This window comes from Bubalus bubalis, chromosome 8 (genome assembly GCF_019923935.1).
Source record: "Bubalus bubalis isolate 160015118507 breed Murrah chromosome 8, NDDB_SH_1, whole genome shotgun sequence".
Taxonomy (NCBI): Eukaryota; Metazoa; Chordata; class Mammalia; order Artiodactyla; family Bovidae; genus Bubalus; species Bubalus bubalis.
The window spans coordinates 117,675,718-117,696,471 of record NC_059164.1 but is presented as its reverse complement, the minus strand read 5'-3'; the positions used below and the strand labels follow the sequence as shown (position 1 = coordinate 117,696,471).

The 20,754-nt window shown below is 41.8% G+C and overlaps 1 protein-coding gene across 7 annotated transcripts in view; it reads left to right on the top strand.

Annotated features, from left to right (window-relative positions):
• The window catches only part of LMBR1 (limb development membrane protein 1), a 133,316-nt gene that overhangs the window by 57,905 nt on the left and 54,657 nt on the right, over positions 1 to 20,754 (top strand). For all 7 annotated transcript variants that reach the window (XM_044947116.2, XM_006061405.4, XM_044947115.2 and 4 more), the window contains 3 exons: positions 16,752 to 16,878; positions 17,367 to 17,435; positions 18,241 to 18,305. In XM_044947116.2, the coding sequence (XP_044803051.1) occupies positions 16,752 to 16,878; positions 17,367 to 17,435; positions 18,241 to 18,305 (261 nt within the window). The remainder of the gene's footprint in view (positions 1 to 16,751; positions 16,879 to 17,366; positions 17,436 to 18,240; positions 18,306 to 20,754) is intronic.

Genomic DNA, 20,754 nt, shown 5'->3' with positions numbered 1-20,754 from the left:
TATCATTTTATCACTCAGCCTGAACTATAATATCAGTTTAGCATAATGTATAATTAAATTTTAATTTAAAGTGTTTATAAATATATAATTAATGTTGGTTTCTAAAACATTAGAAAGTTTATTTAATGTACTTTAAGATTCATAAAACATACAAAATTTTGAGCTGGTCCTATTAATAACAAGGGGTATTGCCTCTCAGTTAATTGTATGAGGAAACTCAGGTAGCGTGTGTATGTGTGCTCAGTCACGTCGGGCCCTTTGTGACTCCATGGGCAGTAGCCCGCCAGTCTCCTCTGTCCATGGGATTCTCCAGGCAAGAGTACTGGAGTGGGTCGCCATGCCCTTCTCCAGGGAGTCTTTCTGAGGCAGGGATGGAACCCACATCTCTTGCCTCTCCTTCTTTGTCAGGCAGATTCTTTACTACTTGACAACAGACATACAACTAGGCCAACAAAACCTGATTTCATTTTATCCTCACTTTTTTCCATTTTAAACTTACACTTTCTTAGTAATTTGATATTGGCTTACGTTATTAAAGTGTTATTTTTCCTTCAAAGCCAAGGATGAGTAATATAGTCTATTCTATTTTAGCTATCTTTTCTGGGAGTTTTTACGAAGATCTAATATTTAAATCTATCTGTAGTTAATTTTGTGAGGTGATTAAAAAGAGTGAAGCTAAATAAACTTTTCTGTTACCCAGTTATTCTAAAGAAATGTACACAGTAATATTACTATTACCTAGTATTTTTAATATTAATATTTAAATCTTATAATTACACATGTTTTTGGACTTTTTGCAGCTTGTACTACCTGGAATCACTATTCTCTTCTTATTTTCATTCTGTTTTTTAGTCATTTCCCGTGGACATTTCTCTATAGATTTGATCCCATTTGCTTTCTATCGTTTATCTCAACGTTGCTGCTCTGTTGATGGCATTGTCTTCTAGCATTGTTAGTTCATTCAGTTAATTCCTATTGACCACTTTTTGTATGTTAGGTACTATTGCTGCTGCTGGGGATAGTACAGCTGATTGATTATTTATTTATTACATGTTTTTCCTGTTCTCTGTGGTAAAAAATTATGTGTTTGTTAACTGTCAGCCTGAATTGATGTCCCTGATTCCTCTGTCTCTCTACCTATTAGCTTTATGGACCCTTCGTCTGAAACTCAGCTATTTGTTAATTTTGGGGCATTCTTGGTTCATTTTTCCAGACCTCGGAGGCTCTGTGGTGTCTGCTTGGATTGGCTCTGATTCCATCAGCAAGTGTGTGGCACAGTCTTTTCTTTTGGCCTCTCCTCTTTAGCTTTGTAGCTGTTTTGGCCTCTCGTGACCTTGTTGCTCAGTTGTGTCTGACTCTCTGCGACCCCGTGGACTGCAGCAGGCCAGGCCTCCCTGTCCATCACCAACTCCCGGAGCTTGCTCAAACTCATGTCCATCGAGTTGGTGATGCCATCCAACCATCTCATCCTCTGTCGTCCCCTTCTCTTCCTGCTTTCAATCTTTCCCAGCATCAGGGTATTTTCAAATGAGTCAGCTCTCCGCATCAGGTGGCCAAAGTATTGGAGCTTCAGCTTCAGCATCAGTCCTTCCAATGAATATTCAAGGTTGATTTCCTTTAGGACCTTTAGGACCTTGTGACCTTAAAGTTGCTTAAAGAAGATCTTTTCCAATCTAGTGTTTAGAAATTCTTTCTCAGGATTCCAAGATGATTTCTGCAAATGTATATAAACCTTTCCTAAATGTGTCTGTATTCTAGGATCTTTAACGTTTCATTTTCCTGGTTCTTACTTGCTTGCATGAAGCATATTCACAAGGTTGATGATTTTGGCTGATTCTCCTGTATATCGTAACTTCTATTGGTTTTTCATTAATATTTTAATTATAATTTAAACAAGTGTAGAGAAAGCCAATTAACCCCATGTTGTATTTTATATAATTCCAAATTACCTTTCAGCATTTGTACTTGGATTATTGTGTAATCATAATTAGTGTGTACATATATTTTGTGCCTTTATTTTAATAAATTATTTTGTGTACATAAATTTTCTAGTGCCAGGGAAAATTGTCCAAGACTTGGAAACAGAGGGAGGAGACCCTGGGTATTGCCAGTGGATGCTGGGGATTGTGTGATCCTGCAGGGATGTGCCCCTTGGCTAGTGTTCTGTTGACCTGGCTGTGTTTCATCTCCTTAGGGTTAGAGTGAAGCTGGAGGAAACTAAGCCTGATGCAAATTAATTTGTCTGATAGAAACTGTAAGTGATTTCTTCCCTGCACAAAAGATAGCACCCAGCATTCCATTTATTGTCCCACAGGATCTTATCCAGTTTTGCATCTGTTAGCAGGTTGATTTTAATATTTCTGGATATCCAAGTATGTGTGTTCCTTAAATTCTTCTTGAACCTGGTTTTAACAGAAATTAAAACCATGTGCTGAAGGATGTGAAGAACAGGAAGGACCAGGTGCTCAGAGCGGAGCTGCCGCCAGCGAGCTCCAGGAACACTTACACAGAGCCTGTGGTCCTGGGGGCTGATCATCCGGTAAACGCTTACAGGCCCACGAGGGCACAGGGTCCTGAGAGGCCTCACCCAGTCCCTCTCAGACCCAGCGTCACCAGAGGCGGGAGGTGGTAGAGGAAGCAGCAGCAGGACAAAAAGTTTGTGTGTTAAAGATGAGCAGGGACTCAGAAGGTGACCAGACAACTAGGAAAAGTCAACATTGTGAGAGGTACCAAATTTGATGTACTGCTCAGAGTTAATAGACAAAAAGAAGATTTCAGAGAGATTTGAAAATATTTGATGTAGCAGTTTAGAGTTGTCTTGGCAGAGGGAATTAAGGATGCCTAGTTCTCAGTACTGCCAGAAGTGAAAGTTCTGTTAAGTCATTCTGATAAAAAAAAAAAAAAAAAAAAGTCGAGACAGTTTCCAGGATGTTTCTACACGCTTTAAAAAATGGATAACTACAATTGCATCAGATTTGTCCAGCGATCTGAAGATGGAGCACGCACAGTTGTGTTTTATGGAACTAGTATAATCTTGATGCCGAAAGCAGACATGGTTAGTATGAGAAAGGAACATGATAGACATTCTTATTCATGAATTCTTACGAATCAGGAAATACTAAACTGAATCCAACTGTGTACACAAAAGATCATCATTCAAAAGAATTATTTCAGCTATCAAGGTTGGTTTAACATGAGAAAGTCTATGACTGTAATTCCTATTAGGAGAGTAAATGAGAGAAAAGAATCAAGTGAGCACCTCAGAAGAGACACAGAACATATCCATGAAATGGATGACCATCGTGGTTAAAAGCAGACCAAGAGCTGAGGAACACTTTCACTAAGTGGGGGTCCACCCTACTCCCACAGCTGGCACTTCTTGGTAGTAAAGTGTTAAAAGCATTTACTTTATAATTAGAGCCATCTTGAGTACATTTATTTCTAGTGACAGATAGCACTGTAGTGGAGTTCTTTACCAGCCACAGTTAGGCCAGAAAAGGAAGAACTGAAAGGAACGAACAAAATAGTCTTGATTAACAGATGACGTTGTCTTTTGAAAAATCCTGTAGAATTTAAAGATAAATTATAATTCAAATAAGAAAATTTAGCAAGGAAGCTGGATGTAGGATTAATACAGAAAAATCAATAAAAACAACAAACAGAAAATCTAATTACAGATATCTTTTATATAGCAAGACAACTAAGATACGTTGAAATAAACCCAACAAATGATTTTTTAAAACTTATTGAAATAATATACGGAAAGAAAAAATCATATTGAAGGATGTTAAAGCTAGGTAAATGGGTAGCTTTTTTATGTTTATGAATTTCTTTATATGATAACAATACCAGTTTTCAGGGTTTTTTTAAGAGTCAGTACAACTCTACTAAAAATTTTAAGGTTATCTGACAGCACATGACAAGGAGATAGTATAATTCTATGGAAGGCAGAGAACCAAGAATAGCCAAAACAATTTTGAAGAACATGGTGATGGATCTTACTCTATCAAATCCTTAAAAAGGAACAAAGGACTTAGACACTGCTTTGAAGAAGACGTACACGTGGCCAATAAGCACATGAGAAGACCCTGATATCACTAGGCATTGCTGCTGCTACTGCTGCTAAGTCGCTTCCGTCGTGTCCAACTCTGTGCGACCCCATAGACGGCAGCCCACCAGGCTCCCCCGTCCCTGGGATTCTCCAGGCAAGAACACTGGAGTGGGTTGCCATTTCCTTCTCCAGTGAATGAAAGTGAGAAGTGAAAGTGAAGTCACTCAGTCGTGTCCGACTCTTCGCGACCCCATGGACTACAGCCCACCAGGCTCCTCCATCCATGGGATTTTCCAGGCAAGAGGACTGGAGTGGGGTGCCATTGCCTTCTCCGTCACTAGGCGTTAGGGAAATGCAAATCAAAACCACAGGGAGATCCTTCTCCACACCCATTTGGCTACTAGGGAAAAAAAATCAGAAACTAACAAGTATTGATGAGGATATCGAGGAACTGAAACTCGTGTGCATTGTCAGTCAGACTATAGGATGACGACAGCCACTGTGGAAGATGGTATGGTGGTTGTTTAAAAATTATGATTATCATACAGTCCACAGATTCCAGTTCTGGGTATGTACACAAAAGAAAGCAAGGACTCCACAGATATATATACACCCATTTTCATGGAAGGATTATTTATAATAATTACCCAAACTTGGAAACAGCCCCACTATGCATCAGTGGATTAATAGATAAATTGTGCTTTGTGCATACAGTGGAATATTATTAGCTTTAACAAGGAAGGAGATTCTGACATGCTACAACACAGATAAACCTTGAGAGCATTATGCTGAGTGAAATAAAGTCAGACACAGCAGGACAAGCACTGTTACGACGTCACTCATGCGAGCATCCTAGTGCAGTCAGACTCAGAGACATGGAGTGGATGGTGGGTGGGCTGGGGCTGGGGTCAGATGGAGAGTGAGTGTTCAATGAGTGCAGAGTTTGAGCACATAAGAAGCTCTGGAGATGGATGGTGGTGATGGTTGTATGACTCTGTGAATGTACCTAATGTCACAGAACTGTACACTTAAAAATGGTTAAAATGGTAAATTTTATGTTACACATTGTTGTTCAGTTGCTCAGTTGTGTCCGGCTCTTTGCAGCACACCAGGCTTCCCTGTCCTTCATCTCCCAGAGCTTTCACACTCATGTCCATTGAGTTGGTGATGCCACCCAACCATCTCATCCTCTGTATCCCCTTCTTCTGCCCTCAATCTTCCACAGCATCAGGGTCTTTTCAAAAGAGTCAGCTCTTCATATCAGGTGGCCAAAGTGGGGTTTCAACTTCAGCATCGGTCCCTCCATTGAAGATTCAGGACAGATTTCCTTAAGGATTGACTGGCTTGATCTCCTTGTAGTCCAAGGGACTTTCAAGAGTCTTCTCCAGCACCACAATTCAGAAGCATCAATTCTTCTGAGCTCAGCTTTCTTTATAGTCCAACTCTCACATCCGTATATGACTACTGGAAAAACCATGGCTTTGACTATACAGACCTTTGTCAGCAGAGTAACGTCTCTGCTTTTTAGTAAGCCATCTAGGTTGGTCATAGCTTTTCTTTCAAGGAGTAAGCGTCTTTTAATTTCATGGCTCTAGTCACCATCTGCAGTGATTTTGGAGGCCAAGAAAATAAAGTCTTGTCACTGTTTCCATTGTTTTCCCGTCTATTTTCTATGAAGTGATGGGACCGGAAGCCATGATCTTTGTTTTTTGAATGTTGAACTTTTAGCCAACTTTTTGACTCTTCTCTTTCACTTTCATCAAGAGGCTCCTTAGTTCCTCTTTGCTTTCTGCCGTAAGGGTGGTGTCATCTGCATATCTGAGGTTATTGATATTTCTCCTGGCAATCTTGATTCCACCTTGTGCTTTATCCAGCCTGGCATTTTGCATGATGTACTCTTCATATCAGTTATGTAAATAAGCAGCCTTGACGTACTCCTTTTCCAATTCGGAGCCAGTCCGTTGTTCCATGTCTGGTTCTAACTGTTGCTTCTTGACCTGCAGGTTGCGCAGGAGGCAGCTACAGTGGTCTGGTATTCACATCTCTTTAATAATTTCCCACAGTTTGTTGTGATCCACCCAGTCAAGGCGTTGGTGTGGTCTGTGAAGCACAAGTGATACTTTTCTGGGATTCTTTTGCTTTTCCCACGATCCAGTGGATGTTGTGGCACTGTGATCTCCGGTTTCTCTGCCTTTTCAAAAAAAGCAAGTGATGAGCGCGGCAGTTCAGATTGGTGGTCACCAGGTTGGCGCTGCAGGTGTGTATGGTTCAGAGGGCTACACAGGTGTCAGTGGTTGTGGTGATGTTCCTTTAAGTTGGGTGGATATCCGAAGGTATTTAATAGACATACCTACACCGTGTACAGACTGACAGCCTTGGAGAGACTGTGGGTTTCTGTCCAGACCACCACAAGAGAATAAATATTGCAGTAAAGCGAGTCACATGAGTTTTTGGCTTCCCAGTACATATGAAAGTTATGGTTATACTATACTGTAGTCTATTAAATATGCAATAGCATTGTGTCTGAAAAACAGTGTATGTATTTTAATTTAAAAACACCTCTTTGCTAAAAAGATGCTAATCATCATCTGAGTCTTCAGCGAGTCAGTATCTTTGCTTCTGGAGGGTCTTGCCTTGATGCTGGCTGCTGAGCGGGGGAGGTTGCCGGAGGAGGTTGGCTGTGGCAGTTTTAAAGTAAGATGGCTGTGGTTGCCGCCTTAATTGCCTCTTCCTTTCTCTGCAGCATGCAGTGCTGTTTGATACCATTTGACCCATAGTAGAACTTATTTCAAAATTGGAGGCCTTGGAGACCTTGCTGCCACCTCCTTAACTAAGTTTATGTAACACTCTGAATCGTTGTTGTCATTTCAGCAGTCTTCACAGCATCTTCACCAGGAATAGATTCCATCTCAAGAAACCATTTTCTCTGCTCATGCCTAAGAGGCAGTGCTTTTCTGTGAAAATTAATCATGACATTGCATGAATTCAGTCACATACTGAGGCTCCACTTCTCGTTCTCCTGCTGTCTCCACCACATCTGCTGTTACTTCCTCCACTAAAGTCTTGAGCCCCTCAGAGTCATCTGTGAAGGTCAAAACCAACCTCTCCCAGTCTCCTGTTAATATTGGTGTTTTGGCCTCTTCCCATGAATCAGGAATGTTCTTAATGGCATTTAGAATGGTGAGTCCTTTGCAGCGGATTTTCAAATAACTTTGCCCAGATCATCAGAGGAATCATTGTCTATGGCAGCCAAAACTTTACAGAGTGTATTTCTTAAATAACAAGGGTTGAAAGTCAAAATAACTCCTTGATCCATGGGCTGCAGAATGGATGTTGTGTTCGCAGGTATGAAAACAACTTGAATCTCTCTGTACATCTCGATTGGAGCTCTTAGGTGACCAGGCACATTGTCAATGAGCAGTAATTTTTTAAAGGAATCCTCCCTGGTGGCTCAGAGGGTAAAGTGTCTACCTGCAATATGGGAAACCCAGGTTCGATCCTGGGTCGGGAAGATCCCCTGGAGAAGGAAATGGCAACCCACTCTAGTATTCTTGCCTGAAGAATCCCATGGACGGAGGAGCCTGGTAGGCTACAGTCCATGGGGTTGCAAAGAGCTGGACATGACTGAGCAACTTCACTTTCACTTTAGTCTGAGCAGTAGGTCTCATCAGTGGGCTTAAAATCTTCAGTAACGCATGTTGTCAGCAGATGTGCTGTCGTCCAGGCTCTGTTCCGTTTACAGAGCACAGGCAGAGCAGATTTAGCATCATTCTTAAGGGCCCTAGGATTTTCAGATGGTCAGTGAGCCGTGCCTTCAACTTAGTCATCACCGGCATTGAGAGAGTCAGCCTGTCCTTTGAAGCCTCAAAGCCAGGCATTGACTTCTCTCTAGTTTGTAAGTCCTAGTTCAGTGTCATAAGGATAGCTCTTCTGTGGTGTCTTGGAATTCCTAGTGCTTTTTGTGTAAGTATACTTTTTGCCACAAAAGCAATATGACACTGTTACCTAAATTACCATGTGGAATTGCTTTTATGTTACAGTGTATCCTTTAGTGTCTTATACGTTTTACTGTACTAATTAATATCATAATAAACCTAATGATCCTTCTTTCAGTTTGTTTGTATTGAAGCTTGTGCCTGGGTGTTTTATGAAAGGACTAGTAAGGGAATGGCTACAATGTTCTATTAAAGGGCTGAGCATTTGCTCAGCATGAAATGGAATTGAAAAATTGGTATTCTGGTAAAAGAAGCTTTTGTGTATTTTGCATTAGTTTCTTTACTAAAATTATACGTTTCCTAGAACTGTTAGTGCGTTTTAAGCCTTCTCCTCCTACCTTCTCTTTCTATATCAGTTTGTCTTTTAGGCCTTATTTCTGTCTTGTGTTGCGGGTAGAAAGCACAGGTTCAAAAGCTGACAGACCTGAATTAAAGAGCTCTGACAGGCCTTGAACAGAGTGACTGTAGGCTGATTATTGCGTTTTTGGGATGTGAGTTTCTCATTTATAATAAATTTGCCTTTATTTTGAATATTCAGTGATTACATATAAAGCAACTACATAGTAGGAGCTTTGCACATAGTTCCCTTCTCTTCTTTTCCATCAGATTTTACTAAAGAATTATTAGAACAGAGTTAGAATTAGAAAAGGTCGCTACTGGCCAACCGTTAGTTTATTTTGATGTGATCAAGTGTACTGACAAATGTTTTTCCCCAATTTAGAGTTATATTTAAACATTTTGATGGAAAGTCCCTGCAGTCTTTTTACAATTCAGTTCTTTCATTTACATGTTGGAAATTCACTGTATCTATTTGTTTATTTTACTTGCAATGTGGAGGATTTTGTTTGTTTACAATCCTGAGAATTTCTGCCCATTAATTTAAACCTAGTGAACGTCTTGGTGCAGTGAACTAGCAGTGTTGGTGTTGTTATTTTAACCCTAAAATGCTTCCTTTTTGTCAAGTCTCAATACCTTGAGTCTCAGCATTTTCAGTTTTCCTCCTGTATGACTATAGTAAATAAATATGTGTATATATAATAAACCGCAGAAAATATTAACATTAAAAAGCACTTCATTCTAGAGTTTTCACAATGCTTTCCATAAAGCTGTTTTCTTTGACTTGGGACCAAAACGCTTTTTGTCTCTCCTTTTAATGATTTCTTTGGGAGCAAAGGGGGAAATGTTTGACTCTCTAGGGATGCTTGTTTGTAGTTTTTTCATGGTTGAAAATAATTAATACCTGCCTTTATGTTCTGTTCTTTATTAGTACTTCTATCGATCTTCCCCAGACGACTGTGTGTATGCTTGGTGCTGTCTTGATGTCATGCTGAGCAAACCTTATCTTAATGTTACTAAGAGACCCTTTTTGTTGAATGGAAACAATGGCTTGATATTTATTTTAAATGTTCTGTGAATGTAGAAATTTTTCCCAGGCTTTTCTGATGGGTGGAGACATAGTATATAAAGTGGTGTTTACATACCTTCCAAGAGGTCAAGATGTCCATGCAAAATCTTGTTTAAATGTTCATCACCATAGAAACATATCAGTTTACCATTAGAGCTTTTGTAAATATATTGTGATTTTCACTTCATTGATGTTCAGTGCAGAGCATTTAATATGTAATTGACCAGCACCAAAATTTGGTGTGTAGCCTTTACTAGCCTATTTAATCTAATTTAAACTGTTAAATGTTGAGATAATTGTAATTTCCATTACAAGTAGTATGAAACTAAAGTAATTAAGTATATAGCTTACTTTTCTTAAAAACAATGTTTCCTTGGCGGAAAGAAAGTAGTTTGTTTTGAAGTTTTATTTTATTTTTTTTACTAATACACTGAGTGCTTATTATACTATGATTTCAATAAAAGGGATGGTGTTTCATTAAGGTAACTGAGATTTATGTTTTTGGGGGCTGGGTTAGACAAGTATTTATAAAAATGTTATGAAGGTCATGAAATCCTAGTACTGTGTGGCATGGTACAACATTCAGAATTGTGTGAGCAAGTGTTACTGATGATGACGAGTAGTTCTGTGATCTCATATTCTGGAGATGTTTCTTACTTTTTAAGATGAACAGGGAACCTGCTTCCACTCTGACAATGTTTGCCACTTTGTCGATTGCAGGATGTTTCAGTCCGTTATGCTGACATCTGGCACATCTTTTAGCTCAGCTTATGCAAGAATGAAGTTGATAGGGAGCTTCCCCTGGGGGCGTCCTAGCCCCTGATTCTGACTCCTAATGGAAAGATGAGCAGTAGGCCTAGTTTTTTGCTTATATGCCGTCCTGCTGGTGATAAATGGTAGTGATAAAAGCTCTCACAATGCTTTTCATTTCTTTGTAAACAGAACCACACACAAAAGTTTAAAAACTCCACACTACATGCCACAAAGCCTGTACTCTTCAGGCTTTGCAGTATTTTAGTGTTCTAAAGAAAGGTAATGATAACAGTTTGTGTATTTTTGAGACATGAGCCGGTTGATGCTAAATGAACAAATGAAGTCTGATTATTTATAGTCCCTTCACCCTTTCTCTCTCTATTCTGATTTTGTTGAAGGTGGAAAATCTGCCACATTGCATTTAATGAACAGATTTGTTATGCTTTTCTGTTGGTTTTGCTAAAGCTCATAAATGTGGTACTTAATTGATTTCATATTGGGCTGATTTTGTCCCATTTAATCATGAAAAGGGAATCGAATTAACAAAAGGAAAACAATTACCCTCGCCTCACAGTGCATCGGGTCAGTATGACATTTGTTTCTGATGACGTCAGTCATCTTCAGTATTTCATAGACAAGTATAACCGTAATCTGTAATTGCAGTGACTTGCTCTGTGGCAGCCTTTTCTGTAATTCCTGATTTACTCTTTTTAAAAAATTTAGATTAATAACTGAAAATGAGAAAATTTCTTTTTATAAGTTGTTACTTTCAAAAGAAATGGTGATCAATTTGGAGTAGATTTTTGAAGAGTGCATGTGCTTTGACTGCAGAGGTTTATCTGGTTAAATGTTTCTTATTTGGCTGCTTAAGCATGTGAGTGTACATTTCAGACGTTTCTTCTTGATTTTATTCATATATTTATAATAGAAAAAGCATCCTCTTGCAATGATACAGCTTGTTTCTTTCAAGAAAAACTTTCACATATAATATGGTTAATCACAGAGAGATGTGTTCAGAGAATTTTATATCAAGGTTAAATTTAGGAAAATGGCCAGAAAGTACTTGAGAGTACAGAGAGTGCTAAACATGAGATTCTGTCCGAAGCAGGCCGTCAGCAGTCTCTCTGACCTGTGTGATAACCAGTAGCCACGTGCGGCTGTATAAATCTAAGGTAACTAAGATTCATAAAATTAAAAACCAGCTCTTCAGTCACAAGAGCTGCGTTCTGTTATTCTGGTCCTCAGTGTACTCATACAGTGACTAGCTGTGTTATTGGATAGCACGGAATAGCGCGTTTCCTTGATCACAGAAATAGCTTTTGGACAGTGCTGTTCTGTACTAGTTAACCCTAAACAGTTTGTTTGTGTCGCTAATTATTTTGCATACTGTTTAAACAGCAGAAGGAAGAGCGAGGCCCAGCTTCAGGGATATGCCTGTGCAGGCCCTCAGGTGGAGGGCGGCGCTGGTGAGGCTCGAGCCCTGCTGTTTGTTGTCACAGTAACGCATCTGTGTCCCAGGTTAGCAAGTGGAGGGGTCCTGAGATGGTACACACGCCCATGCGAGATAGGCGGCAGGTCAGGGAAGGACAGGAGTATGGATGTGGGACCAGGATGTAGCTCGGAGGCTGGGGTGTCATCCAGACAGATGCCGTGGCAGTAGAAAGAGGTGGATGAATTTGAGCTGTAATTACACGGAAGAATCGAAAGGACTTGGTGCTGGACTGGACCGGGGTCCAGATGTGTGTGTTTGTGTGAGTGTGTGTGTGTGTGTGTTGGGATGGGGTGGGGTGCCGCAGGAAGGAGGTGACACGGATGTTTCCAGAGTGTCTGGCAAAAACAACAAAGTGGATAATGGTGCCATTTATTGAGGCATGTGACACTGAGCTGGAGCGGGTTTAGGGGATAACATGATGAGTTTGATTTTCGGGTTCAGTTGAAAGTTGCTGTGAGGTATCTAAGGTGAGGTGGTGATTAAGATTATGGACCTTGGCCTCTGTGGTGTGATTTGGACTAAAGGTATAAACTTGAGGTTTGTTGGCCATGTGAGGAGGCAGGATCGTCCAGGAAAGAAGGGAGCAGTCTGTCTGGGCGACCACCTTCACAAGAATGGGCTGGGGAGCCACAGGGGCTGGTACGCAGGGATTGACAAGCCCCTCAATAAATCTGCACACGTTAGTGTTTGAGAAGCCCTGATACAGCTTGTGAAAGGCTGAACACTGAAGATTGCGCCATCAGAGAAAAGGGATCTGAGATACTTTCCTTTACAGAATGAAAGACATAGGAATGGAGACAGCGACGTAGGACAAGGGGAAGGGGGCTGAGGGGTCTCACTAAGGGAGAGGTAAGGTCAGCTGTCATGGGAGGGCGCAGGGTGTGAGGTTAGGACCAAGGCCAGGAAGACATTTACGTGTGTCTGAGGGAAGTATTAGCTGCGGATCAGCATGAGGATTGCCGGGTGACACTGGAGTCCCACTGTGAAGGGCAGTATCAAAGATTTCTCTTGATTCTATAAATTGCTTGAGCAATGCTGTAGCTTCCAGGTGAAATTAAACTGGTCTGGTGGAAGTTAAAGGGGCCAGGAATACTAGAACATTACTGATGCTGAATTATCACTAAAATGTGCTAGTTCACTATGGGGTTTAGACCAGTGAAAGCAAGACTGGTTGGAGGGCTTGGGAGGCTCAGAGGAGGGGGGAGCATGAGGAGGAAGGCCCAGGGCCAGGTTAGAGGGTGGAGAGATTGCGGGAGACGAGGAGGTCCTGGACTGAGGGGGCAGCTGCCCCAGGTGAGGTCTTGGAGGGGGGCCCGAGAGATGAGGGGTCCGGTTAGGTGCGTGGGCACCCACGGAATGGAGACAGGGTTCCGTGTGAGCTCCTCAGGTCCTCCTGTAGCCGGGGAAGCTCTGGTACACCGGGTGCTCACATGGCAAGGAAGTCAGTCTGGTTTCTTCTAGTTGTACATGGTAGACGGGAAAAGAGGAATGTGCTGGCAGTGAACGGTGGTCTCCGTTTAATTGAGAAGCATGAGTGATAGGTGGATTCCCAAGTCTTGGAGATTCCAGATGCAGAGGCAACAGTTTGAGTCATGACACCCGACTTTGCGCTCAGCACGCCGCACACGTTCACTCATGTGGTCCTGATAACCACCCGTGAGGTAGGGATGTCTCTAGTAAACTCATTCTACAAGGGAGGAAGCTGAGCACGGCGGGCTGTAGGCGCTTGGCCGAGGTCACACAGTGGGTCAGGGATGGAAACAGGACTTGAGCCCGGTGGTCTGCTACTCTGGCTGGGGCTCTTAACAGGCCTGTCTACTGTCTGTCTCATAAACCAAACTTGGATATTTTTTAAAAGTTATTCTTTCGGGTTCCAGACTCTTGGACATTTACTATTTTAAGAAAATATTGAAAATTAAAGACAACATTAGTCTGTTCTCCTGTATCTTAAGTCATCCACATCCACTCTAAAACTTTTGGAAAAATATGGCAGGGCACCAAGCGTACAGAAAAGCAGTTCCCTGTAGCCGTGGTACGTGCAGGACGGTTCCTGTCAGCTGGCCTTGCAGGGCTTGCTCTTACATGCTCACGAGAAGACCCCTTCCTGCTCCACTCAGGGGAGAGGGAGCTGTACCAGGCCAGGGGTCAGCCCCCACGTATGCCAGCCGTCGGGGTGGGGCGGGGCGGGGTGGGGCGGGGCGGGGCAGGGCGCCCTTACTTCTGCCTGTCTGAGGCCTGGGTGAGAGGGTTCATGGCTCGATCCTGGCCCTGAACCCAACCGTGTGGGCCCTTGTCTGTTCTTCCCAGAAAGCTGCCCAAAGCTGTCTGAAACTGCCAGGATCTGAGACATTACGGTACTTGCAAGGTGACAGGTTAGTTGGCCAGCTTCACAGACGCTGGCTGTAGACACAGACTCCTGGTCCGACGCGCTGGGGACTTCATTCCTCAGCCTGCAAGTGCAGCAGCCCGCTGTTCCTGCCAGTTCCCCAGGCCCCGGGCCCACAGGGGCGACGCGGCCCAGTGGAAGCTGTCCCCGCAGTGGGCTCGTGTCACAGCTGCGGAGCCCCGCACCGAGGGGACCCTGCAGCAAACCGGCCTGGCTTCTGCTCTGTGGGGGGACCTCCTCTTTGACGCTATAAAGGAGGCAGACCTGCCTCTGCTGCAGAGACAGTGTCTCTGTCTTCCCACGCCGATCGCTGTGCAGATATCCTTGAAAAGACGGTCCAGAATGAGAACTGCCCACCTCTGCTGGTGAGATGCTCAGATGTGGGAGAGAACCACGCAGAGGAACAGATTTGATGAAAAACAGATTGAATTGCTAAGAAACAGTTCTTACCACGGGCTTCCCTGGTGGCTCAGCTGGTAGAAGAATCCACCTGCCAGATGCAGGAGATTCAAGAGACTCTGGTTTGATCCCTGAGTCGGGAAGATCTCTTAGAGAAGGAAATGGCAACCCACTCCAGTATTCTTGGCTGGGAAATCCCATGGACAGAGGAGCCTGGTGAGCTACAGTCCATGGGGTCGCAAGAGTTAGACACGACTTGGCGACTTGGCAACTAAATCACCACCAGTTCTTACCAAAATGTCAGAGGAGGTATGTAAGTCTTACTGGTGCCTGGTTCCCCAAATTTATTATCATTATAGCACTCACTGTAACTTAATGTTACATTATTGTAATTGCTGGGTGTAATAATTGTAACATATTATTGTAGTAAAATGCCCTGTTTTTGGACATCAAGTCTCGTAGTTGTGAGTAACACTGCTCTTTAGCTCATGTGTGATGATGCTTCAGACATGTGTTACGTGTTTTGTGAGCCCAGGTGTTCCTGTGGGCTAGTTGGAGGCTGGCAGGGTTTGGGCTGCAGTCAGAGGCAGGAAGAGATGAAGCTGAGATTGTAATACATACACTCCAGAGCCTACTCTTTTAATGTGTTTTCTTTATAGACTTTCCAGATCATATTTAAGGTGTAATTAAAAGATTCTTGCTTAGAAAGAGGAGGAGGGGGAAAAAGAAATCACTGCTAAAAGGTAGTGGTCATGTTTTGGTATCCTAAATGGTTTGAAAGTTGTGAAGTGTAGGTTCAGAGTTCTTCAGAAAAGTAGAAGTGTGTTTTTTAGTGGTTTGTTTTGTGACTGTTCTTGTTTCCTCCCACTTGAGCCGTAGCTGCTGTGAGAGCTAACGTGTTAAGTCCGATGCAGGTGGTCATCGCTCTGGTTCACCAGCCTCCCTTGCTTTGAGCACGTAAGGGGCACTGACTCTTAACTTTGAAGAAGTGAAGTGAAAGTCACTCAGTCATGTCCGATTCTTTGCAACCCCGTGGATATACAGTCCATGGAATTCTCCAGGCCAGAATACTGCAGTGGATAGCCTTTCCCTTCTCCAGAGAATCTTCCCAACCCGGAGATTGAACCCAGGTCTCCCACATTGCAGGGGGGTCCTTTACCAGATACATTTTCACCTACAAGGGGCCACCCTGTGGTAAGGGAAGTCTGAGTCATCACTTCAGGCTGGGAACGCTTGGCCGTGGCTTTAGGACATTTCCTTTCTTACTGAATTTGAGGAGCTGTGATTTAATTGCAACCTGTTTCTGTAAATCAGAAATTAGAAAGTAACATTTAGAGCAACATGGAAATAAGTCCATATTTTAGATTTTATATATAGGTCATATCTTGACTTTTTAATATGGAAGGACATATTACGTGATTTGAGAAACATGGATATACTTATAATTTTGTTATGTTACAGTATAAAAAAACAATATGAATATTTACATCTAAGTATAGATTCAGTCATTTGATAACTTTCTAAGAACATGAGAAAGTTTTTCTTTTTTGCCTAGTCCCTTAGGTTTCAAATTTAAGTTGGCCTCTTGTTTGGCCCTGAGGTCAGAATTTGTTTTATATATTTAAAATTGTACACAATGATTTTTTATTGTATTCCATCCTGGTGGACTTAGTGAAAAATTCAATCTAATGTGGACAAAGGAGTGATGTTTAATTGATATAAATATTGATCCCGTCTGTCCGCATGGTTTCTGAGGCTGGGCCACTGTGAAGAGGCCTTCATCCGGCCGCTAGAGGGCGCCGGAGGCTGTGGGGAGCCGGCGGGATTCCTGCCTTCTCCAGTAGATGGCGCTTTGTGCTCTCACCAAGTTGGGTGTTCACAGAACTGCTTGGCAGCATGCCTTAATTAGCCTTGTAATCCCTTGATTAGAATCACAAATTAAAAAAAAAAAAGAATCACAAATAAAAATTCGTTAATCTACTCTGGTGGTGGAAAGTGCTAGGAAAGTCATTAATTGTTTAAAATGGCTCTGCAAAATGTTTTTTTAAAGAATTTTTTGGGTACTTTCTTCAAAGCTTAATGGTGTTTTACATAATTTTCAAAAGAAAAGTCAGTCTGAACATTACAAACAGTAAGCAGTTAGTGTTTTTTGTCTTGCTGAGAAATATAAATTTCCTCCCCTTCCAAAGAATTTTTGTTTTCACATCGACAGAAGCCCAGGTGTTCAATGTGTTAAAATTAAAAAATTAAGTCTTTGTTGTATTTTTCAGGGAATCCGAGCCCGAATTTTAGAAACTCTGGTCATGCTCATCCTCCTGGCCTTGCTTATTCTGGGGATCGTGTGGGTGGCCTCAGCGCTCATCGACAACGACGCTGCCAGCATGGAGTCCTTACATGGTGCGGACTGACGCGTGCAAACCAGTTTCTCTAAGGGAGACTACGGTTTGGAATATGATTACACGTTCACGTTTTAAAACATTTTAATAATTCTTTGTATATTATTATGTAATAATCCTTGTATAGTTAATCCATATTGTTAATTTACAGAATTAAAAAGTCTTTTGACATGTTTAAGGAAAGAAATGAATGTTTATGTGTTTCTTGTATATAGAATGAGCAAGCAGCTTTTCAGACCTTTTTGTCCCCCCTTTGGTTAATTGGTTTCTGTTCTTAAAATTCCATGGAGGCTTATTTTCTCCCTCTAAACATGTTTTGCAAAAGAGTTATTTCCTGTTCTTCTGTTTTAGATCTTTTTATTGTACAATTTAGAAATTACATGGTTTAGTAGACTGAAGTAGGCAATTATGATGTTTACTATCTATAGTCAGTCTGTGTCTTAATGCACAGTATTTTGGATGTACTAAAATATTTACATTTTTTAACAGATCTCTGGGAGTTCTACCTACCTTATTTATATTCCTGTATATCGTTGATGGGATGCTTGTTACTTCTCTGTAAGTATTTTTCTGACATAATACTGATGTTAAAGCAGAGTTGTTCTGTGTTCTAGAAAATTATGGGCAAGTTTCCTGATGAGGTTCTTTAACAGCTTGGAGATTTTGTTTTTAAAGTTGGCTCTTAACTTTTTTTTGTATGTTCAAGATAAATTTTGATACACTGAAACCTTGAACCAATAAGATACCTTTGGTTTTCTCTAAAGAAAGCCAGTTGCACGGAGCTGGAGAGAGAAAGGGAGGGGACACAGAGTCAGACACGCTCCCCAGCTCTCCCTGCTGCCCCACCCCAGCCACGGCACTGCCTCCTGTCTTTGAGTGGTAACTGGCAAATTCTGTTTGATGAATTCGTGGTCTTTTTTTCTTCACAATATGTTTTGTTTTCCCTGAAGCATCACGTCGTATCTCGGCAGCACTGTGAGCAGATGAGTGTGGGTAAAACGACGTCAGTGTATTGTCGTCATTTGCGGGTGGTTAGCATTGGCACTTGAAATGCAGCCTGTTTTCTGGCTGGTTTTCTTTGACTTCTTTGAAGTGAGAGCCCTTGTTGTGATTCAGCTGCTGGAGTCTGGCATCTCCTGCCCCTCCTTGGTCTTCACAAGTCTCCCTTAAGTGCAAGAATGCCCACCCTCCGCGTGCGAGCCCCAAGAGCGTCTCTAGTGGTGATATGAGGAGCCCTGTGACGGAACACCGGGGAAACCTAGGCTCGCACGGAGCGTCTTCTCACGGCAGCAGCCCTTGAGTCTGGCGTATCTCGGGCCCGCGGTCTCTCCTAACTCTGAAGGAAGCTCTCTCTGTTCCGCAGTGTGCACTCCAGTCGGCCTCTCCCGCATGTTCACTGTCATGGGGCAGCTGTTGGTGAAGCCAACAGTGAGTATGTCGTCGTGAAGCGTCTTGTCTGTTAAATAAATACTTACACATTTGAACATCTCTCAGGTTCTAAACTAGTGTTCACAAACAGAATATTTTTATATATGGATGCCCCAAATTGCTACTGTTTTGTTTTCAATTTTTTCATCTTTGGAAACCAAATTTGTTTTTGCTCTTAAAATGCAACGTAGAGGCACACAGGTGAAAATGCTTCTAACAGATTTGAAGACAAAATGTACAGATATTTAGAGGTATTTTAAGTGTCCATTATCTTATATTTCATGGGGTCGCAAAGAGTCAGACACGACTGAGCGACTGAACTGAACTGATCTTATATCAAATAGTAATAACTTTTATGTTTCAAAGTTTACTATATATATTCTTAGAATTACAAAGCAGTTATTTCCTGAAAATTTGCCTGCATATTATATCTTGATTAATTGAATTACACCTTCCCCTTTAATCGCAGAAATACTGTATATTCATTTTAAAATAATTTTCAGTTGATAGTAGTTTTGATGATTTGTTCCTAAGTTGCTTTGGCTTCTGGGCTTCCCCAGTGGCTCAGTGGTAAAGAATCTGCCTGCATTGCAGGAGACACAGGAGATGCAAGTTTGATCCCTGGGTTGGGAAGGCCCCCTGGAGGAGGGAATGGCAACCCACTCCAGTATTTTTGTCAGTAAAATCCCATGGACAGAGGAGCCTGGTGAGCTATAGTCCATGGGGTCACAAAGAGTTGGATATGACTGAAGCGACTGGAGACACACACTCATACTTTGGCTTCTAGCTATTTTGTCAAGTATTTAACAATATGAAAATAATTCTTACCTGTATCTAGAGAGTTTGTCACTTCCGTTATTTTCATTGCCTGCATATTCCGGTCTGAACTGTGCACATGTAAGAAGGCCTTCACACCTGTCCGCCCTAAGTTTTCCTGGAGCCGCCCCTCCCGCCGTGGCCTCCCGGGTGTCTGTGACTCCGGTCAGCCTCCCAGCTGGCGTGCTGTGCCGAGCATGCTGGGTTCTCCCCCTTTCCCAGGCCCGGCGAGGGCCTTTCCCTCGCCACTGCCTCCTGCCTGCTCCGGCCCCCTGGCAGCACCCTGGAGCCCCGGCTCTGACACCAGCTCCGAGCCCTGCCTCCCTCCTCCCAGCCACGACAGTGAAGCTTCTCGCGTCGCATTTCCATATTCCCCTTGGTCTGTATTTCACTAGTTGTACTTATTAAATTTTCATGGTTATATGTTTTCTTCCCTGTCAGGGTGATTCATCAAGGGAAAGAAGCAGAGAATATCATAGTAGACATTCTTTTAGGAAATGTTTGCTTAATTTTGAAAGTTTTTTTTTAATGGCAATCTTCATATTTTTTAAAACAATGGATTTTTTTTTACCTGTTATGTAAATGTGTACACACTCAAATATAATACATATGCTATTAAATCTTGAAATTTGCTTTCCTCTTAAAGAGGTTTTGTGACATGGTATTCATTTAGTTTCTTCCTAATTCTCTGGATGTTTTGTTTTGTTTTTTTGATCTCTCTCTCCATTTCTACTTTCTGCCCCCTAAAATAGGCAAATGTTTCAAGTTCTATCCTTGGGTTAATGGTGCTCTGCTCTGGTTTCCTGAGCATTCTGCCACTTCCACCTCACTTCTAAATGTCTATTTCTAGTGAGAAAAAGATAATGAATATAAACTACAGTATATTTTAAATGCTATAATTGATTACCCCATGAAGTTGAAAACCCAACAGATAAAGAATCAAACTACTTATTTATCTCCCCTCCCCAAGCTTATTTTCTCCCAAACTTGTCAGTCATTAATAACATCTTCAGACTTTTCTTATTCCTAACATCTCATAATAATGGTTATTTATTTAGTAATTAAGTATTTGCTGTATGTGTGCACTGAGTACTTCCTTTAATATCATTTTTCATAACTTCATTTAATCCTGATGATAAGCCCATAAGTTTGGTCATGGTGTTCTTATTTTATGCTTGAATTATCTGCAGTTAGGGAGATCAGTTAGCTTGTACAAGATCACAGATCTGAGAGGATGGGGCAGGGCTTGAACCCAGAGGCTCGTCTCCGAGCCGGGACTCTAGGCCGCCGCTTGTTCTACATTAAGAACGAGAGTTTGAGCCCTTCTGTTGCTGAGTGTACTTTGTACCTCCCCAGCTGGGTATTCTGCTTGTCATTTGCTCTGATTGGAATGCCTTTTCTCCTTTTGGTAAATGAAGCTACCAGGTACTATGATACTACCATCAAAAACATTTGTGAAGACTTTTTTCTTCCCAGATAGAAGCTGGGAATCTTTCTTCCTCCGAACTTCTGTAACATTTTATTTTAGCTTCATTTATGCCTTTGATTTCAATTCTATAATTTTTTTTTCATGTCTGTCCTGAACATAGAATATAAGCTGTTTGAGGTCAAGGACTAAGTCCGATCCATATTT